This window comes from Sinocyclocheilus anshuiensis, unplaced genomic scaffold, assembly GCF_001515605.1.
Source record: "Sinocyclocheilus anshuiensis isolate Anshui unplaced genomic scaffold, SAMN03320099.WGS_v1.1 scaffold1014, whole genome shotgun sequence".
Taxonomy (NCBI): domain Eukaryota; kingdom Metazoa; phylum Chordata; class Actinopteri; order Cypriniformes; family Cyprinidae; genus Sinocyclocheilus; species Sinocyclocheilus anshuiensis.
Window position 1 is genome coordinate 603,431 of NW_015540943.1, and position 14,432 is coordinate 617,862.

The 14,432-nt window shown below is 38.6% G+C and overlaps 1 protein-coding gene across 1 annotated transcript in view; it reads left to right on the plus strand.

The window, feature by feature from the left end:
* The window catches only part of LOC107689721 (proton myo-inositol cotransporter-like), a 56,515-nt gene that overhangs the window by 24,046 nt on the left and 18,037 nt on the right, over positions 1-14,432 (plus strand). Inside the window, exon 4 of the mRNA XM_016487852.1 lies at positions 8,625-8,733. Within this exon, the coding sequence (XP_016343338.1) occupies positions 8,625-8,733 (109 nt within the window). The remainder of the gene's footprint in view (positions 1-8,624; positions 8,734-14,432) is intronic.

Genomic DNA, 14,432 nt, shown 5'->3' on the forward strand with positions numbered 1-14,432 from the left:
CCTTCCAAAAGAGGACACGACTAGAAATCAGTGGTTAAGTTGTATTTACAACACTGTTCCAGAACAGTTCGACCCAAATATTCAGATGTGTGCAGCGCATTTTATGGAGGAATGTTTCCTGAACCTGGGAGAGTAGACTACAATGCCGCCTGTTCTGACTCACAGTCTGTAAGTACACTTTCATTTTTAAAGAATTTGCCACTGTTGATTCAAACGTGAGTTTTGAGCAGTGTAGAGTAGCGCTTGTTGTTTGTCATTTCTCCGATCACAAATGCAGACATGGTTTTATGTTTACGCGGCGCGATGCAACGCAACGCGTAAAAAGACAGTATAAGTCATTATAATCCGTAATTATGTCCCCACTGTATGCAACAAATGCCTCGTTTATAATGGGTTTTAATTTTTTTGTCACGTCGCTCCGGGACACGGCATCACAATATGGTAAGGGGCATAACATTTCCGTCACACGCTTGAGGTATTCGGCCAATCACAACGCACTGGATAGCTGGCCAATCAGAGCACACCTCGCTTTTCAGACCGATGAGCTTTGTAAAAATTTACGCGTTTCAGAAAGGCGGGGCATAGAGGAGAAACAATAATGTACAGTATGTTGAAAATAATGTGTTTTTTTAACCTTAAAACGCATAAACACATTTCATTACACCAAATACACAAAATAATGTTATTTTTAGCAACATCATATGACCCCTTTAAAGACTGCAGTCCACAAATGCTCACCATCAAATTTAACTGAACTTGAGATGTTCTGCAAAGAAGAGTGGGGCAAATAATTCAAAGTCTAGATGTGCAAAGTTAGTAGAGACATATCCCACCAGACTAAAGGCTCTAATTAAAGCAAAAGGTGGTTCAACAAAATACTGACACAAGGGGGTAATCCTTTTTCCAACTCATTGTTTTTTTTTCTGACATGTTGGTGTTATTTCTTTCACTTGAATGTTATAAGTTGCACTGAATAAAAACAGCTGGATAAAACAAAAACTGTGTCCATCTTCATTTCAGGCTGCAAAGCAACACAATGTGATTATTTTAAAGGGGGGTGATTCTTTTCTATACCACTGTATATCTGCGTGGTCGGAAATGTTGACAATATTGGTATAATATACTGTTTAAGGAACATAATTCAGTCAGTGGAAATTAAATCAAAGCACTGACATAAAATTGATGATTAAAAAATACAATGTTTAGGCATGAAATGTGATTCTAGTGTTCTATTTAGTATTTAGTACTGCACAGTACTGCATACTACCTACTTCCTGTTTATTTTAATTGTAGTTCTAGGCTTTTGCCACTTTTATTAATTAGTCAGAAGAAACAATGGAAATAGGGGTGAGTCTGCTGAATGCCACATTATTGCCATTGCATCAACCAGTGGCTGAACTAATAACCTATTATTGTCACACCCCCTGGCAGGAGATCAAGCGCACGACGCAGGAGTTGGACTAACACACAGTCTTTAATAATAATCCACAGGAGAACAGACAGAAAATCCAGAAAGACAGGCAAACCAATAAAGTGTATACATAAACAATAACTGGCAACTGAAGGAACAGAACGGGGAGACTTTATACAAATGCAGATGAGGGACTAATGACATAAAACAGAGGTGAACTTAATAAGGCAATAAAGGGGGAACAGAAACTGGGTTAATGACCAAAACAAGGAGGAACAATGGGGAAACAAGGTCTATAAACGTGACAGTACTCCCCCCTCCGGCCAGGTGCGACCTCGCGCTGTAACAAAACACCAAAGGCAGGGACTTAGGAGGAGGAGGGAGCAGGGATGGTAACGGGATGACGAAGGGCCGGCAGGAAGGAAGGCAGATGACCAGGGCGGTGACTATGGAGGGAGGAGCCAGGGAGGAATCAGGAGGAACCACGGCAGATCAGACGGATGGGGGGAGCCAGGACAAAGACAGGAGGAGCCAGGGTGGATCAGACAGAGGGAGGAGCCAGGACGGAGACAGGAGGGAGCCGGAGCAGGAGGAGCCAGGTGGGACCCAGACCACAGCCAGGAAGGTGGCCCACGGTGGAGCAGATGGAGGGAGGAGATATGGTGGAGGAAGGGCTGACGACTCCAGAGGGCCGACTGACAGCGGCGGAGCAGGTAGGAGAGGAGCCCAGGGCAGAAACGGAGAGCCGCAGAGCCAGGGCGACGGGGAGGATCTGGAGGATCAAGGCGGAGCAGATGGCTCAGGTGACCGAGGCATAGGTGGGGATCCGGAAGGCCATGGTGGAGCCTGAGCGACAGAGGACCAAGGTGGAGCTGGAGAGAGGAGCCCAACGGAGCCAGAGGGGCGGAGGGATGAAGCCGGAGGAGTGTATTCCAGAGGCAGGTCGAAGGCGGAGCCAGAGGGATGAGGGAGCCCGGCGGAGCTGGTGGACTGACGGGCCATGGTGGAGATGAGTAAGCTAGGAGCCATGGTGGAGCCGCTGGGTTGATTGGCCGAGGCGGAGTTCTTGCCTTGGAGTTCAGAGGTGGAGACCAGGGATCCTTCGACCACAGTGGAGCTGGAGTCTGACAGACCCATAGTGAATCCACTCCACAGATGGAGAGGGTGGGAATTCGTGATGGACGGGGCTTTTTGGGAAGGTGTATGCCACCCACACACACCAAAGCGTGACTTCTGGTGAGATTTTCCTCAAGTTCGACGGTGAACAGGGATTTGTTTCTCACCAGTACCCACTCCACAAAGGCAGCGAAATTCTCCTGAGGACTATCTTCAGAAGATTGTCCGGGTAGCTGGTGTAATGAGCCACTTCCAGGAACAGTCTTGTATGGTCCTCGAGAGATCACTTTCCCTGCTCAAGCAGGAGGAGAAGGAATTCAGGACAGTCCATAAACAAAGAAAAGGAAAACTTTCAAAACTGAAAAAACAAACGTGTGGACACACGCCGCTTAAACTTAGAGCTGGTTATTATGTCACACCCGCTGGCGGGAGATCAAGCGCACGCCACTGGAGTTGACTAACCCACAGTCTTTAATAATAATCCACAGGAGAAAAGACAGGAAATCCAGGAAGACAGGCAAACCAACGAAGTGTATACATAAACAATAACCGGCAACTGAAGGAATAGAATGGCGAGACTTTATACAAATGCAGATGAGGGACTAATGACATAATAAAACACAGTTGAACTGAATAAGGCAATCAAGGGGGAACAGAAACTGGGTCAATGACCAAAACATGGACAGGACATCAGAGAAACACAGAAACAAGGTCTATAAATGTGACAATTATACTGTTATACTAATAACTATTCCAATTCCCTATACTATTTACTGCAAAAAAGTAGTTTGGTAGTATGCTATTCTTATAGTCTATAGGCCTGTTCACACCTAAATTAATGTTTGGTGTGAAAATTATTGCCAAATTTCAGTGTGCTATAATCATTTTCATTTGAATGAATAGCTGTTAACGTGCCCATTAAGACCAAATTAACATTTAAAAAAAATAAAAATGGCCAACCTGTAAGATTTGCACTTTTGATCACATGCCTAGAGCCTCTGTGATTACACCAAACTATTACTTGGCTCTCACAAACAGGCTATCTTGTGAATATTATGCGACAGTGAATAGCAGGGGAAGTATCCGGAACTGTCAGAGAGTGAATTTGCATTTTAGTTAGCTTGTTTGGTTTTTTTCCCCCTCAGGAAAATTTGACTGAAAGTTTGTGCCAAATGTAATGTCTATGGCATCTCATTGTTCAAAATGTGAGCACACACTTAGCAACCTTAATTAAGTTTGTTGGCATTATGCAACACTTTAAACAAGGAAAATATACTAATAGAGTTTTTATCTGTATCTTATGGAAGCCCATTTCCCCCACTGACTTTCTGACTTTATAATTCGTAATTGTGAGTTTATAGCTCGCAATTATGAGAAAAGTCAGAATTGCGAGTTGTAAACTCGTAATGGTGAGGGAAAAAGTCAGAACCGTGAGTCAGAACTTTTTTTTACTTTTTTTATTCAGTGGTGTATATGCACTGTGTTGTGTTGTTTTTTTCTGCATATCATTTTAGTATGTGACAATAAAAGGCTTTCTTTGTAGCATTTTTTCATAGCCTAAATGAACAAAGCTTCTAGGTGATAATACTAGAGAGAGAAAACATAAGAAAAATAGTGAGAAAGCAAAAGTGAGACCTCGCTTCCATCTCCTGGGCATGTCTGGAAACCTAGCAACCAGTCGCCTGGGGCACTCTCAGATATCTACCCAGCTGCCAAGGTGCATCTGTGTAGCAGGGCGGCTCAAACTTAACCAAGGCCAGAGATAGAGAGGCTGACATGGGGACTGAAAATGGGAATGCCTGGAAACCGTTCCACATGATGCTAGGGCAAAAGCATGTAAAAGAGGTATCAGACATTCTAGTAGCACATTCATCTTATTGTTTTGTTTTTTTTTGCCATGGTTTTTATGAAAGAAAAGAGTCTGTGTTCGTTGTTTGCTTGCCCTCAATTGAAGTCCCTCATAATGACACACTAGTGGTCAGTCACGCTGACAGCGACTTGTAGTGCAATTAGCATGAGCACATGTTTGATTAGAGATTGATGAATGCAGTTGACTGCCTTTTTGTGGTTCCAAAGTATATGACACATCGATCAGCCTGCCGTCTTTGAATCGATCCAGATATTGCTGACAGGGATTTTTGTTGTCAATGAAGGTCACTTGATCTCAGGCAACACTATCGATTATAGGTTTCTTTATGGATCGTTTGGTCACCTGATGTCTTTCTGATGGCAGTGACCATGACATTAAATGGTAAACAATGCTTGGATGACAGATGTTGGATTTTATTTTTTTTTTGTAATGCTGGGTAGTATTTGATTACATGTCATCTGGATTACGTGATCAGATTAAAAAAATTAAGTACTTGTAATTAGAGTATATTCCATTTTCAAATATTTATAATCAGATTACAGTTACATTTTTATGGATTACATTATTACATATACACAATTGCAGTAAATTATTTGTAATTTATTGATTCTCCCTATTCTCCCTCTCTTTTAAATTTTCCTTTCTAAAAATCCTACTGTGTCATACTAATTAGCTTTGACTATATTCACAAATATTATGTAAAAACAAATTGCAGACCATGCTTCTGAATTTGAGGGGGAAAAGCACCTCTCAAGCAATTAGACCATGTATGAAAAAAATAATTATGCACGCTACTAAACACTGGTGATAGCTGTTAAGCACTGTGTTGTCATCATATGACATCCCATAACTGTTGATTCTGGAAGTCTGAACAAAAATATTTCAAATCTGGAAGAATTTGGGCATGTAATGTCATTGTTGTTTTCATGTTTATTAATGTTTATTCATGTAATGCAGGGATTCCATTTTTTTTTTCAGCCAAACCCCTTAAAATAAATTTACATTAAATATCTCAGAGGAAGTTAATATTTCAAATAATTTAACAATACATTTGCATATTTACTGTCCTTTGATGCCGGTTACCACTGCAGTTCTGACATTAAGCCCAGTTTGGGAAACCTTTGTGTAATGTTTAATACATTGTATGATGTTAATAAAAAAAAAATAAAAAATGTAATATATTTTTTTTCTCTTTGCTTTTTTATATCAATATGGTATGTTTAATGGTACGTCTAAAACAAGTTTGTTAAAAAGTAATATAAAAGTAATCTAAAAAGTAGTCAGATTACATAGCCTGAAATAAGTAACCTTGATTACGCTACTAACTACTGTTTTCATCATGTTGTAACGTTGGGGAGGCGTGACAATGCAGTAGTGGATCCAAGTGCAGGCTTTGTTTTAAAAGAGTGGTCAAAACAGGCAGGGTCAAACAACAGCAAACAGGTATAATCCAGGGCAGACAAAAGAGTAATCCAATAAACAGGCAATGGTCAGGGCAGGCAGCAAACGATCAAAAACAAGATAAACAAGGTCAAAAACACAGAGGCAAGGCAAGGCAAGGCAAAAAAAAACACAGAAACTAGGGAAAGGTGACAGGCTAACAATAATCAGCAAAGTGAGTGTGTGTGTGAGTGCATCCTATATAGTCCTCCTGATTGGAAACATGTGAGACCGGTTACCAGTTCCAGCTAAGGGGTTTATGGGAGTTGTAGTCCAGAAAGGGAACAGATCATAACACATGTAGTCTGTAATCAGTAATGGACTATAATTTGTAAATCTACCAGCTCTACCAAGCACTCTTAATAAATGTATTACTAAAAATATTCTGCATAAATATTGTTATGATGTTAGCACTGCCCCTGCTAATGTTTCCATGAACCTTATAACTAAAATATTTTGCCATGCAATTTTCTCTGTAAACATCTGATAATGTGACATTAATAATTGATAATAAGTGATTCTGTAATTGTAGAATGGAGCTCTAATAAAAACTTCCCAAATGGGCACTTTCAATACATTTACAAAAAATTGCATTTTGTTGTATACATAACGTAAGTACTTGTGACTAAAATGTAATGTTGCAGTTTCGTACTGATCTTTTTTTCTTTTTTTTTTTGCATTTGCATTTGCATTTGCATTGTACTGCAGCGTAACCCAGTGACACCAAACTCAATGCTGTGAAATGCTTTTGTGCTTGCTGAGTTTGTTCTCTTTACTGTAAAGAGATCATGTAACAGTAAATAATGTGTAAAATGACTTCCACTTAAAGAAGTTCTTGCCACACAAGTCAAGAGTGCACACGCTAATTGCTTACAGAGGCTTTTAAGTAAAAAGGTGTTTTTCTAGTTAGTGTCATTGCAGTTGAACATAATTGGTGATTCCATGACAGCAAGGATCAAAAGGAAAATAATTACCTTCTCATTAAAAAAAAGCAGTTCATGCCCACAAGCCACACACAACCTAGGCTCTTCACCAGCAGCTGAACTGTGAACATTTCACTGCTTTCGTTAATGTCTCTACCTTTGAAATTAGCAACGAGGGAAGCTATCTGGCCGAGTGGTTTCCATGGAGATGGAGAGGAAATCTTTGTCAGGATGACAGCAAATTTAAGGGTGTAAAGTATGTTAAGAGAAAAACTCAAGGGCTTGATCACAGCACTTCTTCAAATATGTTCTATATTTGGCTATATTCGGATTCAAATACTAGTGTACTGCAGTGCATACTACACAGTATGCACTTTACAACTGCCTGTTTTTTTTTTTGTGATTTCTTAAAATATATATATATTTTTTTGTTATATTTTTATGTTTATGTTTTGTTTTATGTATTTGTTTTTTTTTTGTTGGTGATTTCTCTAAATAAAAATAAAGCCATTAAAGGGGGAAAAAAACAGCATACGGCTTTATGCATACTGCACGGTATACACTTTAAAACTGCCTTTTTTGGTTTTGTTTTGTTTCAAAAATTATAAATATAGTGTGTACTTTAAAATATAAAAATAATGAAAACAAATGGTCCTTTACTTCATCTTAGACAGAATACAGATGTGTTGTGTTCAGTGATGACTTCAGATGATCGCTTGGTAACCAAGTTCGCACTGCAATTAGATTAAAAGAGCACACAGATGTTTTGCCAGTTTTGTTTGAAAGTAAGGATTGCATGTCTGAGTGAATGAAGTTAGCATCTCATTAAAAAGCGCTGTTCCTCTGTACAGGCCTGATCCGAGTGGTTCATGAATTTGAGTTTGGAGCCGTAATCAGATGAGCGTCTCTAGTCGCTGTCTCTGGAGAATATCCAGTCATCGCTCGGCAAGCTTCCTCTGACAATATCATGCTAACACAGGACAGTTTCTCTTCCAATAGGGTTTTATGTGTGAGAGCATAGAGTTAATGGAATAATACACCCAAAAATGACATTTCTGTATCATTTTCTCCTCTTCATGCCATTATTTTTCTCTCTTTATTTCTCAATACTTGTGATTTTTTTTGTGGTAGTCTCTTTGCTGCCTTTAATAAATGTTTGAATGTATTAACGGATGTATGTTATTTATTTTAATGCCATGGATTAGCCTCCTTATCAGCTTATGGAGAGTAGGCAACCATTCTAATTTCACACATGGGAGATACAAACAAACCTGTCTATTAGCTGTTATATGCATATATATACAGGTGCATCTCAATAAATTAGAATGTCGTGGAAAAGTTCATTTATTTCAGTAATTCAACACAAATTGTGAAACTCGTGTATTAAATAAATTCAATGCACACAGACTGAAGTAGTTTAAGTCTTTGGTTCTTTTAATTGTGATGATTTTGGCTCACATTTAACAAAAACCCACCAATTCACTATCTCAACAAATTAGAATACTTCATAAGACCAATAAAAAAAAAATTTTTTGTGAATTGTGTGTGTGTGTGTTTGTGTGTGTTAGTATGTAAATTTTGGCAAACTACCATTTCTTAGTGTTGCTTCTTTCTGGGCCAGTTGATATTTTTGGTTGTTTTGGAGCATAAAAAGGGCTTTAAGGGCCGTAAACTGAATACCATCCATTCCCAAATCTACACCCATGACTCCTCCAAGGCTCATGTAATCCATTTAATCACTGTCAGTGTAAATAAAACCATTGGCTTTATCAGTGGTGTTTCTTATAATAGTATGTGAGTCATTCTGGTTGTTGATGCAGGTCTACATATTGACGTAAATATGTATTTATATTTGTGCTTTCAGAGGGCCCGGTGATCTGGCGCATGTTGACCTACCCTCCGGCACGCCGTGCTCTCATTGTGGGTTGTGCACTCCAGATGTTCCAGCAGCTTTCTGGCATCAACACGGTCATGTAAGTCTCATTTACTCAATTCGTAGCTCAATTGTCAGGTGCTCTTTGAATCTCAACCTAAATTAGTAGGTGCCAGTTGAAATACTATTATCAAATCTGTTATGTTCTTAGGAGGCCATGTTGTACTTTTTTTTTTTTTTTTTTACTTTTAAAAGCACTGAACAAAAACAGTCGTAAACTCTGTTTCAAAACCTTCTTAGCTGCCTTGCTGTCTACATAGTAAACAACATTTAAAGAAGTATCCTTATTTAAATGGAACCGCTAGCGACTGATTTTTATTGTGTTGCTGTGCCTAGTGAAATTTCTTCTTTGGGGACCAATAAAGGAACAATCCTAATATGATGATATGCTACCTATGCTATTTTCCTTTATGTGGGAGGCCAGCCTGGATGATTCACAACTGATTCAAAATTCACAAGTTGTTTTTTTTTCACATTCACAGATGCGACTGTGCCTATAATTCTCATTTTAGCTGAACTTTAGTGGATACCCTGCTAAAGTGTGATTTCCTCTTCGTGATCTCTTGTCTTTTTTTCGCTCCTTATGCACTGAACTATTTTTCAAGCATCGTAAACTATCTCGGAATGTGTGCTGTTGCTAGGCAACCCCTCATGGCAAAATGAAAATTGTGTGTGTGACTGTGTGTTTACTTTTTCTCAGCTGTCATTTTGGAAGATGACAGGTCATGACAGATGGGTCCTAAAATGGCATTCTCGATCACTCAAACACCTTCATTCTTATCCTTCTGTCTTTGTCAATCAATCTGTTCAGAGCAGGTTTAAACAGACAGTAGAGCAGTTAAAATTGACATGAACACTCATACACACATATATGAAGTATTTGTGAGGTTTAACCTGATGTGCTATTTTGTATTTACCCAAAATCCCCTACTCTTCAATCGTTTCTGCACTGTCAGATGTCAGTCCTTTGTACACAGGAAGTCTTGTTGTGTGATGTGTCAAGCTTAACCTCGGCAAGAAGCTTTTGTCAATACCTCTCATGGAGCAAATGTCTGGGGGGACGTGTGCCGATTTTATATCAGTGTAGTGTCTGGACCAATCAGACACACCATTTTTCATTTGATTTAACAAATCATACATGCTAGTACATGTGTAGTATTGTACAGTAAGAAAGTTATTTCCCTTAACCACTTAGAATTGACAGACAGTTGACCCTGAGAGGTCAAGTAAATACTTACAGCGGATCTAAATATTTATAATTAATTATAACTAGTTATGATTAATTATTCATATTTCCCCTTTGAGCTGATTCGCTACATCAGTTGGAAATATTGATTGTCTTTATAACACTGTAGTTACAGCATGTGTACCAGCACAAGCTCACTGTCCTATATATATATATTTCAAATGCTAAAATATATTTATCGTCGTTATCCATGAATCTTCGAATGTACTGTTTTACAAGAAAGGCAGAAAAATTAGTAAAGCACTATATTATATATATTTTTTTTTATTTAGATGCCCATTTACAGTCAGTAACAACAGAGACTGTGGAAAAGTACAAAAACAAAACCATGCCAGAAAGAATGCAAGCTGTTATCAAGGCCAAAGGTGGCTGTAAAATATATTAAGGTTTTTTATTATGTGTGAATAAAGACTATTTAGTTGTTTCAGTTTGTTATTTGCCTAATAAATGACAATGCTTTTTTGCATGCTTAACAAATTTATTAGATTGTATTGATTGACTGTAAATGGGCATCTGAATAAAAAAAAAAAAAAAATGTGTGGTCTAATTAATTTGTTAAGCACTGTATATATATATAATGACATAGCATTTCATATAACACGATAAATGAATTGCTAATTTTTTAACAAAAAAGTAAGTGTCTTCACCGGCTTATTATATCTGGAAACAAGGACAATAGATTTGTTTTATCAGTGATCAGCAGCCCCTCCTGATGGACGAGACTCCTGTGTAGGCTGAAGCACTGGTGTAATTAGCTTGTGCTAATGCTTCCTTCCAATCAGACATTGAACATGCCTGCTTTCCTGCAAACAGCTTTCTCTCCCCTCACCCCACTCCCTTATTCACATGCCTTAATCGCTAATTAATGTATTTTTTTAGTATAAAACATTGTCATTACACGCTAGCAAAGAAATTTAAACAAGTTTCAAGGGTTGTGGAGTGATCAGTATTGCTGATGTTGTGTGGCCGTGGGTTTCTGAGATGACATCCTGTATGTGTATGCGTGCATAGCAACTGAGCCTCATCTGTGCCTGGATAAAATGATTAGATTAATCCCTGTTGCCGAAACAGGCAGAACAATCCGGAATCTCTGTGTTTTAATAAAGAATGATGCTAATTAGAGGCACTAGCAGCCATCAGCAGTACTGACTGGTTCGAGTGATACATTGTTGGCCTGTTTTTGTTCTTTCTGGCTCACTATGACTTGTTCATTGGCTTTGTGACAGTTCTGGCACCAACAGTCTTTGACATTCTGTGATTTTTGAGCCGTATGGAGTTGCGCATGATTCATACTTACCATCCACGGACCTCCCACTGTCTGTTCACTGACCGTCTGATGCATATTGCATACAAAATTGGCGAGAGCTTTCTGGAAACAGCCAGTTTTGATCTGGGGAGCATAGGCCTGGGCGATAAAATGTTATCGATATTTATAGACGGTAAACCTTCTTCGATAACGATAGAAAACATGTTCGATATATTGCACGATATAGGCACGTGCTATGAGTGACGCAGGCAGCACACACAAACTGTTCTTAACTCTGACTCCTACTTAGACCGTGGCCTGGACTCAAACTCGAAAGAGTTGGTAGGAAGCACCCAGACAATAAAATTGATGGGAGCAACAAGTCAGTGAGTGCATCTAAAACTTTTGACAGATAACTAGCTGTCTACTGCTGTTCCTTTCACACAGGACTAGGGGTATGATCCCTGAATATTTATGGAGTCAGTTCGGTTATGGTTGTATATAGTGTATATGTTATAGTTGTTGCTCTAAAACAGGACTGACACCAACATTCTGGTGATGTGTGAGTATACCCACTGCGTAATTAATCACACACACAAAGGTGAAATCACAACCCAGTGTCGTGTTGTTGAGCTTTCGGTCATTAAAATCATGCCTTTGAGGGCTTAGCGTGTATGAGGAAGACAAATGGCTGTCGAACACTCACTTTTCTCTCGGTGGAGTGTGGCAGCAGTAAGACCTTTGAGAAAGCCTCATAACTTAAATGTCAGTGTGAGTTGTGTGTACCTTCGGTTATAGTGAATGAGGCAGTCTGCCGAAACAACGGGAGTCTCTTACGAGAGAACATTGTGTATTTGAGATTGCCCATAGGAAAAATTGATTGCTCAGTGGTAGCTTTTCCTAAGCTCAGGAGACTCCTAAAATTCCTTAGGATAAATGGAAGTAGACACAAATGAGACATGAGACATATTTGAGAAAAAATTCTGTCAAAACAGATAATATGGTGGAAGAAACATAGAATATATCTTTATTGTCTTGCTGCAATCTCTATCAAGACTCCATTATAGGAATATTTTATTGCTCAGTGGTTGCTCTTTCTAACCTCAGGAGACTTAGTTGTGATTCTCATGCATTTCTCATTTTAGTCTCAACAGTGTCTCAGAATCCTTAGGAGAAATAAAAGTAGACACAACTGAGACATGAGAATATTCTGAAAGAAAGGAATCCAAAATGACAACGGGAGAGAAACGTGTGAGAAACATGGGAGATCTCTTTATTGTCTTGCTGCTCAGATTTTTATCCTAAGCTAAAGACTCTGGATCTCTCACATTTGTGTCTTTTAAAGCTTTAGAAGAGATCTCAACAACATCACACACTGTGTTCAGATATTTATCCTTAGCTAGAGACTGGATCTCTCACATTTGTCTTTTTTAAAGCTTTAGAAGAGATCTCAACAACATCACACACTGTGCTCAGATATTTCTCCTTAGCTAGAGACTCTAGTTCAGCCTGTTCTCCATTACGTCCCTTCACTCTTGTTAAATCACGTTATCGTGAAGATGGATTGTGTCTGAGATTCAACCAAAAACAGCACAAGCAATCTGTTGCTCTATGAGTCAGTCCGTATGCAAAATCCTTTCAGAAAGCTCATTTATATTCAGGGCCGCTATTTTGGAAGACATAAGATCCTCCGAAAGCCTGAAACCTTTAGTCATATTTTAAAAGAAAATAGAATATCAATTTAAATTGAACATTCTTCTTAAGGTTTAAAAATACATCTGCCAATTTATCAGCCAATGGGGCTAAGAAAAATATTCAGAATGTATAGAAACCACTTAAAAACCCTAGAGGTTTTTAGGTGATTTCTATACAGTCCATCACTAACTGCAAAAAAACAACAAAAAACAACTCATTTATTGTCTATTTTATTTTGTATGCTAGTAAATGCATATTAAAATGAGGCCCCCAGGAAATGGCAACATTTATAGTCAATGATTTAGGATTGACAACTATAGTTCCTTTCCTGCCCATTAATAATGCCGGAAGCCAAAGAAAATGTCAAAGAAATTCACATCCAAAACGTGAATTGTGTTTTATCACAATTCACAAAACAATGTTTTGCAAACTCTTCATTACCGAAAGAAGCTTCAGATGTTGATTTTGATTGAGTGTAGAGCAGTGTTGTAGTACTCAAAACCATACTCGCATAGTCTTTCTCAAGCTTGAGTTCAAGTCCATATTTTCATTGACTTGCTTTGACTCAAACTTGACCCCCTTCAGGTTTCTGTCTTGACTCAGATTCGACCCTCTTCTGGTCATGTTCTTAACTCTGACTCCTACTTAGACCGTGGCCTGGACTCAAACTCGAAAGAGTTGGTAGGAAGCACCCAGACAATAAAATTGATGGGAGCAACAAGTCAGTGAGTGCATCTAAAACTTTTGACAGATAACTAGCTGTCTACTGCTGTTCCTTTCACACAGGACTAGGGGTATGATCCCTGAATATTTATGGAGTCAGTTCGGTTATGGTTGTATATAGTGTATATGTTATAGTTGTTGCTCTAAAACAGGACTGACACCAACATTCTGGTGATGTGTGAGTATACCCACTGCGTAATTAATCACACACACAAAGGTGAAATCACAACCCAGTGTCGTGTTGTTGAGCTTTCGGTCATTAAAATCATGCCTTTGAGGGCTTAGCGTGTATGAGGAAGACAAAATAGATCAGTTTTGATTAAGGCATCCGGTACATTATTATTTCCAACAACAAATTATGTGCCAAAGTACATAAACATTGTCCGATAAAAAGTAACATTCTCTTTATTTCTGCATAATTTCTCTCTCAATATAGCCTTTAACTCTGAATGTATGATTGTGCCCCCTTTATTTAGTGCCTTTCAAGTACTTGACTTGATGCACACTTTTTAAAGTTGTTTAGAAGAGATCTCTTCTAAAGCTTTAAAAGATACAAATGTTAGAGATCCAGTGTCTGTAGCCAAGGAGAAATATCTGAGCACAGTGCTTGATGTTGTTGAGATCTCTTCTAAACTTTTGAGGAGACAAATGTGAGAGCTCTCGAGTCTTTAGTGTAGGAGAAAAATCTGAGCACAGTTTGTGATGTTATTGAGATCTCTTCTAAAGCTTTAAAAGAGTCAAATGTGAGAGATCCAGTGTCTGTAGCTAAGGAGAAAAATCTGAGCACAGTGTGTGATGTTGTTGAGATCTCTTCTAAAGCTTTAAAGGA